The 18243-nt window shown below is 40.4% G+C and overlaps 1 protein-coding gene across 5 annotated transcripts in view; it reads right to left on the bottom strand.

Annotated features, from left to right (window-relative positions):
* CACNA2D3 (calcium voltage-gated channel auxiliary subunit alpha2delta 3) overlaps positions 1 to 18243 on the bottom strand; it is a 797511-nt gene that overhangs the window by 108709 nt on the left and 670559 nt on the right. For all 5 annotated transcript variants that reach the window (XM_033926567.1, XM_033926568.1, XM_033926569.1 and 2 more), the window contains one exon: positions 1656 to 1717. In XM_033926567.1, coding sequence (XP_033782458.1) covers positions 1656 to 1717 — 62 coding nt within the window. The remainder of the gene's footprint in view (positions 1 to 1655; positions 1718 to 18243) is intronic.

The raw sequence follows: 18243 nt of genomic DNA, 5'->3' as shown, positions 1-18243 counted from the left end.
TGTTCAACCCACAGGTTTACTTAAACAGTGCTTTTTGCTCAGGAACAGCCACCTAAAAAATAAAGTAACTCTTTTACTAAAGTACGTTAAGCAGCTAACATGTAGATTAGCATGTGCTGTTATCACAGTGGCATGATAACTTTCACTAATATGCATATTAATTACATGTTGTGTGAGGGAGTGAAAAAATGGGTACATTTAGGGCAAAGAAATAGAGTTATTTGTGCAGTTAGGGCCTGATTTTGTAAATGGTGCCTAACCACGCCTAACTGTGCCTAACTATGCCTAACTTGCAGGCGCCGGTCTACGCGGTTGTCAATCAAATGGTAAGTGTACTTTATCGAATCATACCTAGCGATGCCTAGGTGTCCTTAGGCATCACTAGGCATCATTGAGGTTTTACTTGGCCTAATTTACCAGTGCCTAACTCGGGCGCCAAGCAATGCCTACATTTACCATGCCTATTCTCCACCCCTAAGCATGCCTACTTTTCAGATAGGTGTCATTAGACATAGGAGGCCAGCTTGACTTAGGCATTGAACTGATATCCATGTAGAACTTTAATTGTTAATAAAAACATTGTTTTTTAATTGGTTTTTAATGACATAGTCAATTACCATAACATTAACTAATTAAACAATTGAGTCATGCTTGAAATTTAGTTAGGCATCGTTAGGCATTTGCAATCGTTAGGCATTGTTAGGCGTTAGCTTTTGATCTGTCCTAAATCTGGCCATGTGGGTGCCAGCACTGAGTCTGCCAGTTCCTGCATAATCAGGAGCTCCTCCGCAATGCCACCGCCCCTAACCTGCCCACTTTTTACTTGGGCTGTCTGAGGGAATATTTAGCAGCACTCTCTGGTTAAGTTCTACTGCCCGCTTCAATTAGGGATACCATATTTTGCATTGTAAAATCACGGATGCATGGCCCCGCCCCGTTCTGCTCCCAACCCCGCCTCGTTCCACCCCCCAGCCTCACCCTGCCTCCAGTCCCGCTCTATTCCGCCTCAGCCCTACCCCCCAGAAATCCTCAACTCTTCATTCCTGATCTCCGGGCTGATACGCAGACCTCCAGCCATGTGTGGACATGTGTGACATCATCCGTGCATGCTCAGAGGCCCTCCAGACTCAGTCGGAGCTTTCCAAAATCTGGACAAACTGCTGGGTTTTGGAGAGTCCGTCCAGGCACCCGGACCTTATTCTAAAAAGAGGACATGTCCAGGTTTTTCCAGATGCCTGGTAACCCTAGCTTAAATCATTCTACACATTGGCCCCAATATATTTTCAATTCATATTTTCATTTTTATTCTCATGGGCTTCAAATATGTTGGTACCTCTACTCATAAAACAGCCTGTTTGTCTTAAAAAAAATACCTTCAATGAGCATTTCACATTTAACTAGTCATTATTTGGGTTTCATGATTATAACCTACATTAAACCTGGTATTCTTTGCTTTGTAGCGAACACATTGATTATCACAGCCATAACCCTTTTAATTTGCAATGAAATGAGAGGTAACTCAAATAGGTGGCTGCCTGCTCTACAGATATTCATTAGAAACGCAGCCGTGCCAAGCTCCATGCACACAAATAGGAACACCTGTATAATAACAGAGTTGCAAGTGTTTGTGAAGTGAACATCTGAGTTTAGCTCACCTGCCTACTGGCAGTCCAAAATTTCTTCTGGAAAAATTCAAGCTTCATCTGAATACCTACAGCTGGGATATATTAAAAAGAAAGCCAAGGTGTTAAAAAGAGCTCTTTAATGAGTAATGTGTACTATTATCCAAGTTGTAAAAACAATAAGAAGAGAAGCTAGGATAATAACTATCCATTTTTAGCACTAGGTATTACACACGATCAAATATTTGATCAGGTTTAACAATCAAGATCAAGCTACACACAGTATACCAAAAGAGGAAAAGATAAAAAAAGGAGGTAACTTCATCAATGGAGCCAGGCGGACCTATGGCGCCTTTCGGAAAGAAATTAAAACTGTATTGTTTGACAGATTTATCTCCTAAACAGAAGTCACACTAAATTTAATAATTTTATTCTGTCTATCTCTTGAGTAATATGTTGTACTTTCTCTATTTGCATTTTGTAACTCGCTGACTGTGCGAACCGCCTAGAAGTTATCTGATTATGGCGGTATAGAAGAACAAAGTTATGTGTTTATGAAAAAGCCTCAGAATCCAACCTTCACTTACAAATACATAAGAATAGCCTTACTGGATCAAACCAATGGTCCATCTAGCCCAGTATCCCGTCTTTTCAGAGGCCAATCCAAGTCACAAGTACCTGGCAAAAAGCCAAATAGTAGCAGCATTCCATGCCACCAATCCAGGGCAAGCAGTGGTTGCTCCCACGTCTGCCTCAACAGCAGACTATGGACTTTTCCAAACCTTTTTTAAAAGCAGCTAATGGGTGATTTCACATCAGTGGCATAAAAAGCCTCCCCATATATGCCAATCAAGACTCTGTGCAAAGCATATATTAATAAGGTTAGCCCAATGAAATAGGAAAGTGACCTACTGTAACTTGAAAGTGCCATTGCTGGTGATACACCGTAAATCCCACTATGGCCAAAGTTTTGCCCTAACTGCTTCAGGGTGTGATATCAAATTGCCAACTCATTCACACTGCTCCATTCTCAGCGTCACCGAGTTTTGGTCTTTCAATCTCTGATATGCTGTGTGTAGTTTGATCTTAATTTATTGCTAAGCACAACACTTGGGACACCAGGCTTGATGGACCTTCAGTCTGTCCCAGTAGGGCAATTCTTATGTTATCTGGATATTTCCCTCCATTTGTTGGGACAGTTCTCTTAGCCCCTGCTAACTGTGGATGTTCAGAAGAACTATCTAAATAGTGACTCTGGATATTCTTACAATCCATCTCTGCTCTATTTGGATAGTGTTGGGGCAGAGTGTAAGAGGACTGAGGACAGGGCAGCAAGCTAGCCAGAAAGCAGCAATGTTGAGCCCTCTATCTGGATAACGATTAAAAAACTGCTGTTCTAATGTTATTCAGCTAGCTTGCAGATAGTGGGCTCCATATAACCACTTTTCGGATAGTGCATTTCGGATAGTGCATTTCACCAGTTTTCAGCACTGGCTGCACTCTGGTTACTAGCATTGAGGGGGGAAGTCATTACGGTGCAGTATAAGATGAACTTTTATTGCAGTTTGATTTACCATGGGAGTCAGAGCCCGCAGTATAAACGATCGGCAGTGCCAGGTTTTGAAAAGCCATCCGGACCCCCCAGTCATGTCCTCAAAAGAATGACATGTCCGGGGAATTCCAGACATCTGGTAACCCCAGGCTAAAGGCCCTAATGCAGCTTGATAACCTCCCCCCTGCATATCTGTGTTTTACTTAGCTACCTTAGTTGGTGATTAAAAAACAAAGCTGACTATGGTGGCTTAAATTGATCCATTTGTTTCAGACATATTATATGCAGATAAGGAATCAAAATACTGTGTGCTCAATAAGAATTCAAAGCCACACCAATGTTGTTTTCATGCCATTAAATGAAAATATACAGTAACAAAGAGAATTAAACTACCGTTGAGTGACCGCAAATGAAATAGTAAAACAGTTCAAATTATCGAGGAACCTTGATCCTGAGGAAGAAATAGTGGAACATGATCATTTTGGGAGAGTTCGTCACAACAGTTGAACATACAGATAAGTGATTTGATTGTATCTGGTGAATAATCACTAATAATAGGGAAAAAAAAGAAAAGAAAAATATGATCCAAGACAAAATTGGCTATAATGTTGAGTACATAAAGAACTCAGGATAGCCTGCTGAGGATCCACCATACATATAAAAATATAAATGAGGGGAAAACTATTGCCACTCACTGGATAACACCACTGGTCAGCGCTGATTCCTGAATATTCATCACTGACAAGTATTCGGATACTAGAACTGAATATGTTCTAAGGGTCACCAGTGCCATTTTTTAAATAAAGTATTTATATACTGCCTAGAAAGGTTATCCAAGAGGTTTACAATCAGGTACTCAAGTGTTTTCCCTATCTGTCACGGTGGGCTCACAATCTATCTAACATACCTAGAGCAATGGAGGATTGAGTGACTTGAGTGATTTTGAATCCAGAGGTAGGAGGGACAGAAGTGAGCAGGAATCCTGCCCTGAAACCTCCAGATACTGTGGATTTCTACAGACAGGGGGAGGGGGAAGAGAGAATTCCTTTGGGAGGGATTGGTAATGGGTGGACTTAAGGAGGGGAGACTTGTGATGAAGGATCTTCAGGATGGGTGATATCTCTGGATGGAAGGGGCTAGGGGAAGGGCTATGGGAGATGGGGCATCTTAAGGAAAGGGGGAAGCTCTTTTGGGAGGAAATGGTTATGGGTGGTCTTCAGGAGGGAACTTGGGATGGAGAATCTGCAAGATGAGGAATATCTTTGGGAGGGGGCTTCAGGAGAACAGTGAGAAGCAACCTTTAATGCCTAGCCTCTTAAAGTTGTGATCTTAAAATATCGGGCTGTAGGTTAGTGGCCTGATGCTTCTGGACAGTATGAATAATGCAGCTTGTGAAGTTGATCACAAGCTGCATTATTCATGTACCACCAGATTTACTAACCTGTGTTACTGGGCTATCACAGGTTAGTGACTCCCTTGGTAAGAAAAACAAGGTGCATCAAAAGCTCAACTTCTAACATCCTTTAATAATTTCTAAGTCATTTATCACATCAATCAAGATTACAAATAGCAATGCAACAATACTGAAACAATTAGGGAGGGTGTAGTACAGTAGTTTGAGCTACAGCACCCTGAGGTTGTGGGTTCAAATCCTGCGCTGCTCCTCGTGACCCTGGGTAAGCCATTTAATCCCCCCATTGCCCCAGGTACATTAGATAGAGTGTGAGCCAACTGGGACAGACAGGGAAAAATGCTTGAGTACCGGAATGTAAAACACATGGAGGGGCATAATCGAAAGGAACGTCTAAGTCCGTTTTAGTCCAAGTCATCCAAAGTAAAAAAATAGCCTAGGACACATTTTCAAAAAATACATCCACATTTTTTTTCGTTTCGAAAATCGTCTAACTATACGTCCCGCTGATCTGATCATCCAAGCCGCTAAATCGTCCATCTTTATACCACATTTTCGTCCAACTTTTTGTCCAAATCAAAAACGCCTAGAACAAGCTCTGTTGGACTTGGGAGGGGTCTGCAAAGTGATGGACTGAACACCCAAATAGTGGGGTACCTTACATGGCACTGCTGTGAACTTCACAAAAAGGGTGTCATGTCTTCATCTCACTATAGCTCCCTTACAGGTCATGGTGAGCCCCCCAAACCACCTCCAGAATCCCCTAGACCCACTTATCTACCACTCCAATAGCCCTTAAGGCTGCAGAGTCACTTATATGCTAGTAAAAAAGGGTATTTGGGGTGTATAGGGGAGTGCACATGTTTCAATATCAATGCAGTGATTACAGGGGCTTATGGGCAAGGGTCCTCCTCTCCATGGGTCCCCAACCCACCCCCAAGACGGTTTAACACGCCTCTGTGCAGAACGACTAGGCTTTCCTATGCCAGGCTGCCAGGTGATGATGTTCTGGAGGCACAATTTTCAAGTTGTGATTAATATTTTTATGGGGGTGGAGGTTGGGGTCAGTGATCACTGTGGTAGTGTGTGGGGGTCTGTATTGTGTGTTTGCAGTGCTTATCTGGTGACTTTAGGTGGGTTTTGTGACTTAGGGTCTAAGTCACAACGTCCAAGTTCCGTCGATCTTGTGCTGTATAAATTTCAGTTATACATGCAGTACGACTAAGTCTAAGCCGGCCCACATCCCACCCAAATTCTGCCCCTGACACTTCTCCCGAAACGCCCCGTTTAGCTATGATCGTTCAGCAGCACTATGAAGGCCTAGGTCGTTTAGAAATACGTCCAAAACCCAGTTTGATTATCGGCACTTGGACGTCTTTCGTTTATGATTGTCCAAATGCCGACTTAGGCTGGTTTGTGGACGTTTTTCTCTTTCGATTATGAGCCGCGTAGGCTATAAATGGTATATAAATACTAAATATAAATAAATAAATTCAATCATATGGTACATTACATGAAACATATACCTCCCCCCCCCCCCTTTTACAAAAGCGTAGAAGAGGTTTTTAGCGCCGGCTGGCGTGTTGAATTCTCTGTGCTGTTCTGACGCTCATAGAAACTCTATGATCCTTGGAGTAGCGCAGAGCATTCAGCGCACCAGCCAGTGATAAAAACCTCTTCCACGCTTTTGTAAAAGGGGGGGTGGAGAGGAATAATGAATTATACAATAGAAAAGGAATGACACAAATGAAATTCTGACAGTAATAAGTATAAAAGAGAGCGCGAGGAACACTGAATAGATTCAGAGGTTCCCTCAAAAGTTTCCTCTATAGGAATGCCTTCGAAACCTAGACTTAAGGATCAAGATATAATCGTATCGTTTATATTTTTTATCGTTTCATTTTCTGACAGTTATATCCACACTTCTATTTTTACTCTCACCCCTCCTTGTTATTCATAAGAACATAAGAAGTTGCCTCCACTGGGTCAGACCAAAGGTCCATCTCGCCCAGCGGTCCGCTCCCGCGGCGGCCCATCAGGTCTATGACCTGTGAAGTGGTTTCTGACCACTTCTATAACCTACCTCTAGTTCTATCTGTACCCCTCAATCCCCTTATCCTCCATGAACCTATCCAAACCTTCCTTGAACCCCTGTAAAGTGCTCTGGCCTATCACATCCTCCAGAAGCGCGTTCTTCCGGTATATTTCTCATGCACTATTAAAATTGTAGCTCTTCCCCCTTCCCATCTTGTACCAGTCCAGTATTGTACGTCTGTTCGAACTTGGCCATGTATGTTAATGTCCCCTCGTTTTAGAATGCTAATTCGCTTAGAAATATTTGATAAGTGCGTGTATCAAATTGTAAATAAAACTTGAAACTTGATTTGTTGCACTTGGCAATTGCTGAAACTTTCTTTGAGAAATTTCTGGAAAAATAAAGACCAGAGGAAAAAAAACCCAGCAGCATTCTGTCAGTGCCTTAAAACTTTCCCATTTACAGTATTCTGAAAAAGACTTGGTTTGTTTAGATTTTTATGGAGCTTGAATGCAGATCTCTGAAGGCCTATCGCAAACATGTGTATATCTCATAGCATTCACAATTTGGCTTTTCTTTAGCTCCTATTAACACAGGAAGTGCACTGATGAAAAGATGCAGAGTTTTATATCCAAAACCTACATACAGCTATTGAAAACTGTTCTCCAGGGGGATCATTTTGATGTTATTTATGTATGTTTAAATAACAAACTATTATAAGCAATGTTATATGTCTGTAGTCCAAAAGGAATGCTTAAATGTTTATAGTAACACTTTATGTTCCAGATTGGGTTCCTTATAGACTATGATATCATTCATAGGCTAGACCAGGGGTGTCCAACCTTTTGGCTTCCCTGGGCCGCATTGGCTGAAAAAAATGTTTCTGGGGCCGCACAAATGCGCAAACGCTGCAGCAAGACAGAGGAGGGAGCCGGCAAAACGGTAAACACCCGGGGGGCAGCAGAGGAAAACACTGCATCGCCCTCGACCAGGGCCACACAAAATACTTCACAGGGCCGCAGGTTGGACACCCCTGGGCTAGACCATAATTATCCAAAGATGTAATAACACACATAGGGCCAGGTTCTATAAACCTACATTAGGCGTGACTGGGGGCCCTGATAGTGCATGCCTAGCAAAGCCTAACTTCAATCTGCACACAAGTTAAATGATGTTCATTAACTTTAATGGCGGGGTAATTGACCGTATCATTGAAGTTAATTGATAAATTAAAAAAAATTACAATTAAGTGTTGTGTGCAGAACTCAGAGAGGAACTTGGCGGCATTTAAGTCAAGACACCTTCTGATGCCTAACAATGCCTATTTGAAAAGTCGACATGGTTAGAGGCAGAGAATAGGCATGGTTGACTTAGGTGTCACTAGGCATCTGAGTTGGGTGCCAGTAAAATAAGTCCGTTAAAGCCAGGCCTAATGTATCGGTACCAACCTCAATGGTGCCTAGCGACACTTAAATCCATGTAGGTGCCACGATAGGTGATTATACAAGCAGTGCCTAGTGGTTGACTGACAACTGCGTGGAGCGGCGTCTACAATGGAGGTACCTTTTATAGAATCTGGCCCATAATGGAGAACACTTTCTATAGATAATATAAATCAAAACTAACTTTCTAGTGAGATTTATTCTTGAATAGAAACTAGGAATGGGGTACTTTTGTATCATAAAGTGATCTGTAACCTGAGCTAAAATCATTTGTAGTACCTGAAGATTGGAGGGTGGATGATCTTATTGCTGATTTTTAAAAAGGATTCCAGGGGAGATCCAGGAAATTACAGACCAATAAGCCTGACTTCAGTGCCGGGCAAAATAGTGGAAACAATTATTAAAAAAAAAAAATTGTGGAATATGTAGACAAACATGATTTAATGGGATAAAGTCAGCATGGGTTCAACCAAGGGAGATCTTGCCTCACCAATTTGCTTTACTTCATTGAAGGTGTGAATACATATGTGGAAAAAGGTGAGCCAATTGATGTAGTATATCGAGATTTTCAGAAAGCTTTTGACAAAGTTCCTTACAGAGGCTCTTGAGAAAATTAAAGAGTTATATCCCCTTTAGGAGGCAATGTTCAGTTGTGGATTAGGAATTGGTTAATAGTTAGAAAACAGAGGATAGGGTTAGATGGCTATTTATTTCAATGGAGAAGGTAAAGAGTGGAGTGCCATGGGGATCTGTCCTGGGACTGATGTTATTAGGAAATTGGAAGACTGGGAGTCCAAACAGCAGATGAAATTTAATGTGAACAAATGCAAAGTGATATACATTGGGGAAGAATAACCCAATTCATAGTTACCAAATGTTAGGGTCCACCTGGGGGATTAGCACCCAAGAAAAAGATCTGGGTATCATTGCAGACAATACGCTGAAACCTTCAACCCAGTGTGCAGTGGCAGCCATAAAAGCAAACAAGATGCTAAGAATTATTTAAAAAGGGATAGTTAACAAGACTAAGAATATTATAATGCCTCTATCACTCCATGGTGCAACCTCACCTTGAGTATTGCACTCAATTCTGGTTGTCTTATCTCGAGAAAGATATAGTGAAACTAGAAAAGGGTCAAAAAGGAATTACCAAGATGATAAAGGCGATAGAACTCCTCTCATGTGACGAAAGACTAAAAAGGTTAGGGCTCTTCAGCTTGGAAAAGAGACGGCTGAGGGGAGATAGGATTGAAGTCTGAGTGGTGCAGAACGGATATAAGCGGATCGATTTTTTACTCCATCAAAAATTACAAAGACTAGGGGATACGAGATGAAATTACAGGGAAATACTTTGAAAAGCAATAGGAGGAAATATTTTTTTTTCAGTCAGAGAATAGTTAAGCTCTGGAACACATTGCCAGAGGTTGTGGTATGAGCAGTTAATGTAGCTGGTTTTAAGAAAGGTTTGGACAATTTCCTGGAGAGAAATTCTACAGTGTGTTATTTATTGAAACAGACATGGGGAAAGCCACTGCTTGCTTTGGATTGGTAGCATGGAATGTTGCTACTATTTGGGTTTTTGCCAGGTACTAGTGACCTGGATTGGCCACTTTGAAGATGGGCTACTGGATGGACCATTGGTCTGACCCAATAAGGCTATTCTTATGTTCTTATGACAGCATCGTGATTATCTGAAAATGTTCATATTTTAATAAATTCCAGGTGGTGATCCAAGTTTTCACCATTTCATTTCTTCATTTTCTTCTTTAGGGCTTACATTGCAAACAAATTCTTCCTAGTATTCAAATTTTGAACTTGAAGGTGACAGAATAGAAGTTGTAAAGAATTTCAATCTTCTGGGCTCTTTCGTAAACAAAGAAGCCACTAGCAGGGAAGAAATACTCTGCAGAATAACACTTGGTCGCTCTTCAATGAAGGCTCTCGACAAAATATTCAAAGACAAGAAAATAACACTCCAAACAAAGATCAGACTTGTCCACACACTCATTTTCTCAGTGGTCAATTAAGGATGTGAAAGCTGGACACTATGGAAATAAGACAGAAAAAAGATCGATTCATTTCAGCTTTGGTACTGGCAAAGGATTTTATGTGTGCAGTGGACTGCCGAAAGAACTAACAAATCAATTCTGGAAGATATCAAACTGGCCATGTCACTCAAAGCCCAAATGATGAAGTTACAACAGTCTTATTTTGGTCACACCATCAGAAGAGAGAGATCACTGGAGAAAGATGTCATGGTTGGGAAGATTGAAAGAACCAGGCGACGAGGGCGACCTGCAGTCAGATGGCTGGACATATTGAAAACAACCATGGAGATGACGCTGGAGAACCTTACCAGAATAGCACAAAAACAATTTTTTTTAGATCTGTTATTCATCAAGTCTCTAGGACGTGAACATGAGTCGATGGCACCTAACAACAACATTCAGCCCAAAAGTGGATAGCATCTAGGGTGGTCACTACAGGTTTTTTCATATCCAGATATTAAATGCCAAGCTCCTCCACCGATTTCACACACAGAGAAGACGGATGAGTTTCAGACAGTGGAGGAGACCTCACTGATTATTGATGAAGTAAGCAATATAATTAAAGAGGAAGGCGTTGTTCATACGCCAAACTAGGATCCTTGTTGGGGCCATATTTTTGAATAAAGACTTTGTCATTGGTTGAAAGGACGTCTCCCTTGCCTTCTGTTCATTCTGCGAGGCGAGGTGTTCTTCTTATGCCTGTCTGCTCTAAAAACATTTCAAAGGCAGAATCTAGAAGTGACCTAGTAGTTAGAGCTGTTGCCTCAGCATCCTGAGGTTGTGGGCGTGATCTCAGCAGAACCTGGGCAAATCAATTAACCCTCCCTTGCCCTGGGTACCATAGTTAAGATTGTGAGCTCACCAGAACAGATAGGGAAAAAGAGTACCTTAATAGAGAGAAATGTAAACTGCATTGTTCCATAAGTTAGAAAATATGGCATATCAAACACCAATAAACCATTATATAACTTAATACAGATTTTGAAAGAAAAAAAAAAGTAATCTCTTTTATTAGAAAATGTTTAATTAGAAGGGATCACTAATGACCTTATTCCACAGCCAGTCACGAGATGCTAATATCACTAAAATCAGAATAAAGGAAGTCTTTGTCTAGTAACTTCATTCACATATAAAAATAAGATAATCTCAGAGCATTAAAATAACCTGCACAGTCAACTCTTCCTGTACCACACAGCTTAAATGTTATTATAAAATGTTGCATTAACATGGAAAAACCTGCCAACAAAAGGCTATTAAAGATACATTCTTAGACGGTATCATTACTTTATTGTATATATTCAGCATTTTGAACTGATACTCTCTTTTCTTTCTCAAGACCAAAGTGTAACTATATTTCTAAAATTTCAGATCAGATGGCGGTGAGTTATGCTTCTGTCTACTTAAAAAAATTAACACAATCATATTTCCTTGTGATATTGATACTGCTATTCCACTGAAAGAAAATCTTTAAAAACGATGCATACCTTAAAACTGAGAAGGCTTCCAACATTATTTTTTAAGGTGTTTTGCTCATGCCTGTCGTAGATGGTTCAACTGTCTATTTGTCCTTCTATCTTTATGTCCATTAGTAAAGTGGCCTGAGTGAGAACCAAGGGAATTTGATTCAATGTGTCATTGGGAACCCAGCCTCAAGCAGCAGAAAGGAGAAGGACCATGGCCATGGTGAAGATGTATGCAAGCTGCTACCGGGTCCCAACACCTAATGGCAGCAGAGGATAGCAGCAGCAAAATATTGCAGCAGGAATGGAGGTAGGGAGGAGAATGCAAGGAGGGGGAGGGGATAGAGGTTTGAAAAGGGCAAGTGCAAGAAAGGGGGAGGGGGATTGAAAAGGAGACAGTGCATGGGAATTTGAGGACATGAACCCCAGAAGGGGTTGATGGAGAATGTGGTGAAATCAGTTAGCTCAGCGAGGTTTAAAAAAGATTTGGATAATTTCCTAAAAGAGAAGTCCATAGGCCATTATTGAGATGACTTAGGGAAATCCACTTATTCCTAGGATAAGCAGCATAAAATCTGTTTTACTACTTGGGATCTAGCTAGGTACTTGGGACCTGGGTTGGCCACGGTTGGAAACAGGATACTGGGCTTGATGAATCTTTGGTCTATCCCGCTCTTATGTTCTTATGATTGAATGCCTAAACACATACAGTCACAAACACAGACAAATTCCTGCTGAACAAGAACGTGCACAGGTTTAGCTGGTCCCAGTTAGGGCGCTGGTCTTTGACCGGAGAGCCGCTGCGTGAGCGGACTGCTGGGCATGATGAACCACTGGTCTGACCCAGAAGTGGCATTTCTTATGTTCTTATATGCACAAAAGTACACAACCCAGCATTTCTCAGACAGGTCAAACAGACCTCCCCTAGATCCCCCATTTATATTTGTCGCAAACTAACCCACTTAGAGATATCCCATACAACTCCCATATACCACATACCTACACAGCCCTGACCTCCTATTAAGACACTTTATCAAGTCTTTTCCCACCGAGTACTCACACAAATATGCCCGAGTCTATAAATGGACAAATAAAACAGCAAAGGGAATAATAATAAATATATCAATTCATATAGTTTAACAATATGATAAAACCACTTGAATATAAATAAATATTTTTTTAAAAAACCAATAAATCAACCTGACATGGACATGTTTCAGTGCTTCATGCCTGCATCGGAGGCACTGTTGGGTTAATTTTAGAAGTGCCATTCACGTTTATGCATAAAAGTTTATAGTTTGCAAAGTCAGGATATGCGCATCATAAACCCAAGTGTGTGCAAATGGCAAGAGAACATAGTCTGGACTTGTTTGGTCCTTGGGGGGGGGGGGGTCCATGGTGACACCTTGCGATGGCACCATTTTCTATGTTACACACGTAATAACAAAGGGTAACAGAACTCAACATGCAGAGCACAAAAAAACTGATTGTCACCAGTCATTGGTCAAAGGTGTCCCATCCGAAGCAAAAACTCAAAGATAAATGGAGGAAAAAAGCGTCAAATTTCAGTAACAGCTAACCATTATATTTAGTTAAAACCTGTCATCAATTATATTATTAGTCCAGAAAGAGTGGCATGCCGGGCAAAAGGAGATGAGTTTAAAGTAAGAAATTTGGTGCATGTTGGACAAGTGACCCCCCCCCCTGGCCGATTGGACTGTTGATGAAATAAATGTGATTTTGTTTATTAAAATTAAAAAGAAGAAAAGACTATTTATTATGTAAAACAGCTTATAAAATTTAACCCCCCTATTATGAAGCCGTGTTAGCCTTTTTAATGACTGACCGCGGCAGTATTAGCTCCGACACTCATAGAATTTCTATGAATGTCGGAGCTAATGCAGCCACGGCTAGCAATAAAAAAAAGCCTAACAAAAACACTGTGGAGAAGATGATGTCCAAGATGCAGGCTTTATTGAAAATAATAATAATAATAACTTTATTCTTCTATACCGCCATAGTCGTGAGACTTCTAGGCAGTTTACATTGAAATACAATACATTGAAATATATTGAAATACAATCAATCAATCCACATGACGAGATATCCAGGACCCAAATGATTGGGGACTATGGACCCAACACGGTTTGTGTTTCGACAAATCTGTCTTCCTCAGAGGTCCTATGAATAATAAAAAAAAAAGCCTAACCCATCTTTGTAAAAGGGAGGAGGACTAATGATGAGATTTGTGCTATGAAAATAAACTGAGCTCTGAACTCCTAAAGAGAATACTGATAATATGTTGGAGTGTTTTTGAAATACAGTTTTAATTGACTTTGGTTGCCTTGGTGAAAAATCAATCATATCATTGGCATTAAAAAAAACCTGGTAATTTCAGGGGATATCCAAACCTATAGTTTATGCACGACACTACAAAATGGAGACAGCAAGTAAAAAGACACCAGCAACACTACGAGATTGCTTCTATTTCCGGCATGACGTCACATTAAAAAAACAAAACCCAACATGTGCCATTCTATCTTTTGGATTAACTCCCTAGGCCAGATAGTACGCAATGAGAAAATCCACCATTGCTCCATTTGATGAAGTTTCTTCCTGATGTTACCATAATGTTTAGTAGGAAATATATAATCATTCAATGCACATATTAAACCAGAAAAAGAATGATGAGGGTCAGACTTCGACACAACTAAAGACCCACTTGCTTGAACGAGGAGCAGAATCCCTTGTGCATCGTTTTCTGTGCCTTTTAGTAAAAGGACCTCTAGGTATCTTTGTGCAATATGGGAGCTAGTTCTGTCTATTATAAAGTCACATAAATGGCTTTAAAAAGCTGGTTCCTTTAAAAAGCTTTCTTTTTAAATTAAAGGGGCAGAAACATGTAAATCAAAGAATCTTCAATATTTCCGCTGCATTTGAACCTTTGACGTCAACACTGATTTGTTTACTGTTTTAAGTTGTTTACCGCAATCCAAACTTTATTAAAAATAACGAGAGCAAAAAGAACAAATTGGTTATTAAATCTGATCTGTTGCCAAAAAAAAAAAAAAAAAAGAGAGTGATTAAACTAAAGGTTAGTCTGTGTAGAACAACCATCTGACTTCTGTCTGTGCAAAAATACTCTTTTGGGGGTTTCATAGTTGAGATTCCTTTTAATTTAATTCAGTCATATTAGATTATAGTATGGCTTATGATCATATCCATAAATCAGAATTTTAACCGAGTTTCCATGGGAATACTATAGGTCCCTGTTTTGGTTTTTTTTTACATTTCTGGACAAGGCCATGCCTGTTTAACAACTTGAACAAATTTGATGAGGACAACATGTTTTGTTGAAGCTACATTAACTGGGGCCTACATTTCCTAACTGCATTACCAGAAGAAACATTGATGCTATTACCATTACCAAGGAGAACCTTCCACGCTCCACAGTTTGATTCACTTCAATCACATCTAATTAGAATATATGAATTTTTGCCTTGTCTTATAACTTAAAATAGACTGTATACAGTGTAAATTATAAAAAAAACAAACCACAATTCTTTATTTACAATTATATTTCTTGGAACTATCCCGTACTAGGCTCATTGACAAAAGTGGAGCCAATTGCGTGTCAGTCATGGAACGGCACCGTTTGGAGAATCGTGGCTACATGAAAGGTAGGCATTGGAAATGTACCAGGGTTTTGAAGACCTACATTTCTGGAACCTACCTTTCATGAGAATCATGTCTATTGAGGCTCATAACAGTGCCTAAGGCCTAGGGCCACATCTGGAGTTAACCATGGCAACCAGGGGCTGCAATACACCTCCTTAGTTGGGACAACGGCACCATTTTCGGAGCTGCCTGCGGGTGCTTCCATTTTCTAATGATATTTTAATTGGTTTTTAATTAGTGCAGTCAATTACATTGCTGATTGAAACAAGTTAGGAGGCAGTAAGGCGCCTACCGTCACCTAACTTATGGTGCCATTATTAGACATCCCAGTGGCCAAGACAATTTTTTTAAAAGAAATTATATTTGAACATCTAGCAATTTGCTGTTTGAAAATGACCATTTTTGTTCCTCCAACTTTGGACGTTCAGCTGGAAATGTCCAAGTTGGACTTAGACTTTTTTTTTTAAATGCCTCGCTATGTTTGCCATGCTATATTTTTATTATATAATACTATGTTTACCATGCTATGTTTATATATATACCATACATAATACTATGTTTGCTATGCTATGCTTGTATATATAATACAATGTCTACTAGTACTATTTATTATTTCTAAAATGCTGAAAGGCATACGCAGCACTGTACATTTAACATACAATAGACGGTCTCTGCTCAGAAGAGCTTACAATCTAATTTAGACAGGATATTTTGGGGTTGGGGAGATTATGGTAGAGGAAATGATACAGTGGATCTAGGTATCTGACGGCCATGAGTGGGAGATAGGAGTTGAAAACAGATTCAAAAAAGTGGGCTTTTAGCTTGGATTTGAACGCTGCCAGGGAGGGAGCACGACGTATTGATTCAGGTAGCCTGTCTGTCATGCTATGCTAAGCTTGTATAACTTTCAAGTTAATTAGGATTTTATATACCGCCTATTAAGGTTATCTAAGCGGTTTTACAATCAGGTACTCAAGCATTTTCCCTATCTGTCCCGGTAGGCTCACAATCTATCTAACGTACCTGGGGCTCTGGAAGATTAAGTGACTTGCCCATGTTTGCCATGCTTCTCTCCTTAGTCCTTTCAGGATTATCCTTTTTCACTCAATTCATTATTACGTATGGTTTTTATTTATATGTATGCGCAGATGCATTTTTTGTTGTTTTATAGATTTCATTCATACATCCCTGAGGAAGGCTTTTCAAGCCAAAACACGGACCGTGTTGGGGCCCAGTACAAAACGGATTGAAAGACTCTCTGCTAGGCTTGCATCATTTCTATAACGTTTTGGCTTTTTATATGTTTCTAATAAATTGATTGTCCTCGAGGTTGGTCGACTGTGTCACTTCCCCGCTCTTTTTTCTGTTTTGAATCAGCCGCTAGGTGCCGTTTATAAAATCACGCCTAGCAGCACCTAAGTATTCTTACTGTGGATGCCAGCAGGTGTCAAATACTTAAGCACGCTCCCATTTAGGCCAGGGTTTTCTTGACCTAAATGAGTGCGCCTAAGTCAATTCACACCCAAAGCCTGCCCTGAATCTGGCTCTAACCACACCTCCTTGCTGGTAGGTGCCTACCGACAAATTAATCTGTTTTTTTTTTATCATTTTTAATTAGTTTTAATGGCGCTTTCAATTATCAGGGCTGATTATGCCAATAAAAGAAATTAAGTTAGGCATCTTTTATAGAATCGGGGCCTTAGTGTGATTTTATAAAATTGCGTTAAGTGCCATTCGAGTCGGAGTTGATTTGTGTGCGTGTCAAATTTAGCATTTAACAACAATAAGCCCCAAAGAAAAAAAGCTAGAGATGTGAAAGTCACAAAACAAAATGGAGGGCATGCCAGGGGAATTATGGGACTATACCATAAGAAAACACAATCAAGTCTTACAATATTTAAATAATTGAATGGCGAAGGAGAACCCTCAGTGTGTGGCTGTAAGCTCTAAAGAGCTGCTCAAATGAGCCGCTCTAACGCTCTTAAACCGTCAATGCCGGCATCATTATAAGGGCCGCACACCATCATCAGGCGCTCCACGTGCGCAATTAGTGCAGTGAATAATTCTGTGAAAACCACTCGTGTAAAAAAACAATAATTTCAGGCATGCAAGACCCCACTAAAGCCAATCCCGCAGACCCACTGGCAGTCAGAAAACCAGAAAAAGAGAGTGGCGGTTCCTGGCTATCGCAGCATTTTTCTTTTGAATCGCGATTGTATTTTCTACATTGCATTAGGCGGCAGGCACCTCCGTGTGCTTTTCTGCAAGTATACTCAGTTTGGCTTGAATGATTTGTCATTTGGCGCCATCTACTGGGCTACTATTACACCCCTGAAGAAGGCCCTTGTGGCTGAAACACGGACCGTGTTGGGGGTCCAGTATATGTTTTATTACAAAGGACTTTATATGTCTACCATGACTTGTTCTATTAATATGTATACCTGTGCAAATTTTAACTGAAATTCTATATTTTAAATAAACATATTTGTCCTCACAGTGTCCCTTCTCCACTCTCTTTTTCTGGTTTTATAGTTTGCCCGTGGGGTTGCTTTTTTCCATTGTATTGTTTGAGTCAGGTTACAAAAACAGTTCAAGTACTTAGCTGGATTTAATGCTGAGTTTTAAAGCTGGTTACGCCAGAATAAGTCAGAATGTTCACGGATGATTCAAACATTCAATTTCTGTGTCCAACCACGATCCAACCAAGCAAGGTTTCAGGGCAGACAGCCCCTTCATCAGGAATCGGACAAGAAAAAATTAATACCGAGGAGTCTGAGAGTAAGCGGGTCGGCAAGGCAAAAGAGGGGGAGGAGCCAGGGCGCCGAGCGTCCCTTAAATACACATCCCGAAAGTGACATAAGAGCAAAGAATCGGAGACATCAATGGAAAACTCATGCGCACAATCACTCGGCTGATAAAAGAAAACCAAACTGAAAAACAAAATAGATCGAATCAAATGATAGAATTCCACTCAATAAGATCATTCAATTTAGAA

The sequence above is a fragment of the Geotrypetes seraphini genome, chromosome 17, assembly GCF_902459505.1.
Source record: "Geotrypetes seraphini chromosome 17, aGeoSer1.1, whole genome shotgun sequence".
NCBI lineage: Eukaryota > Metazoa > Chordata > Amphibia > Gymnophiona > Dermophiidae > Geotrypetes > Geotrypetes seraphini.
Note: the sequence above shows the minus strand (reverse complement) of the source record. Positions and strands in the feature narration are given on the sequence as shown.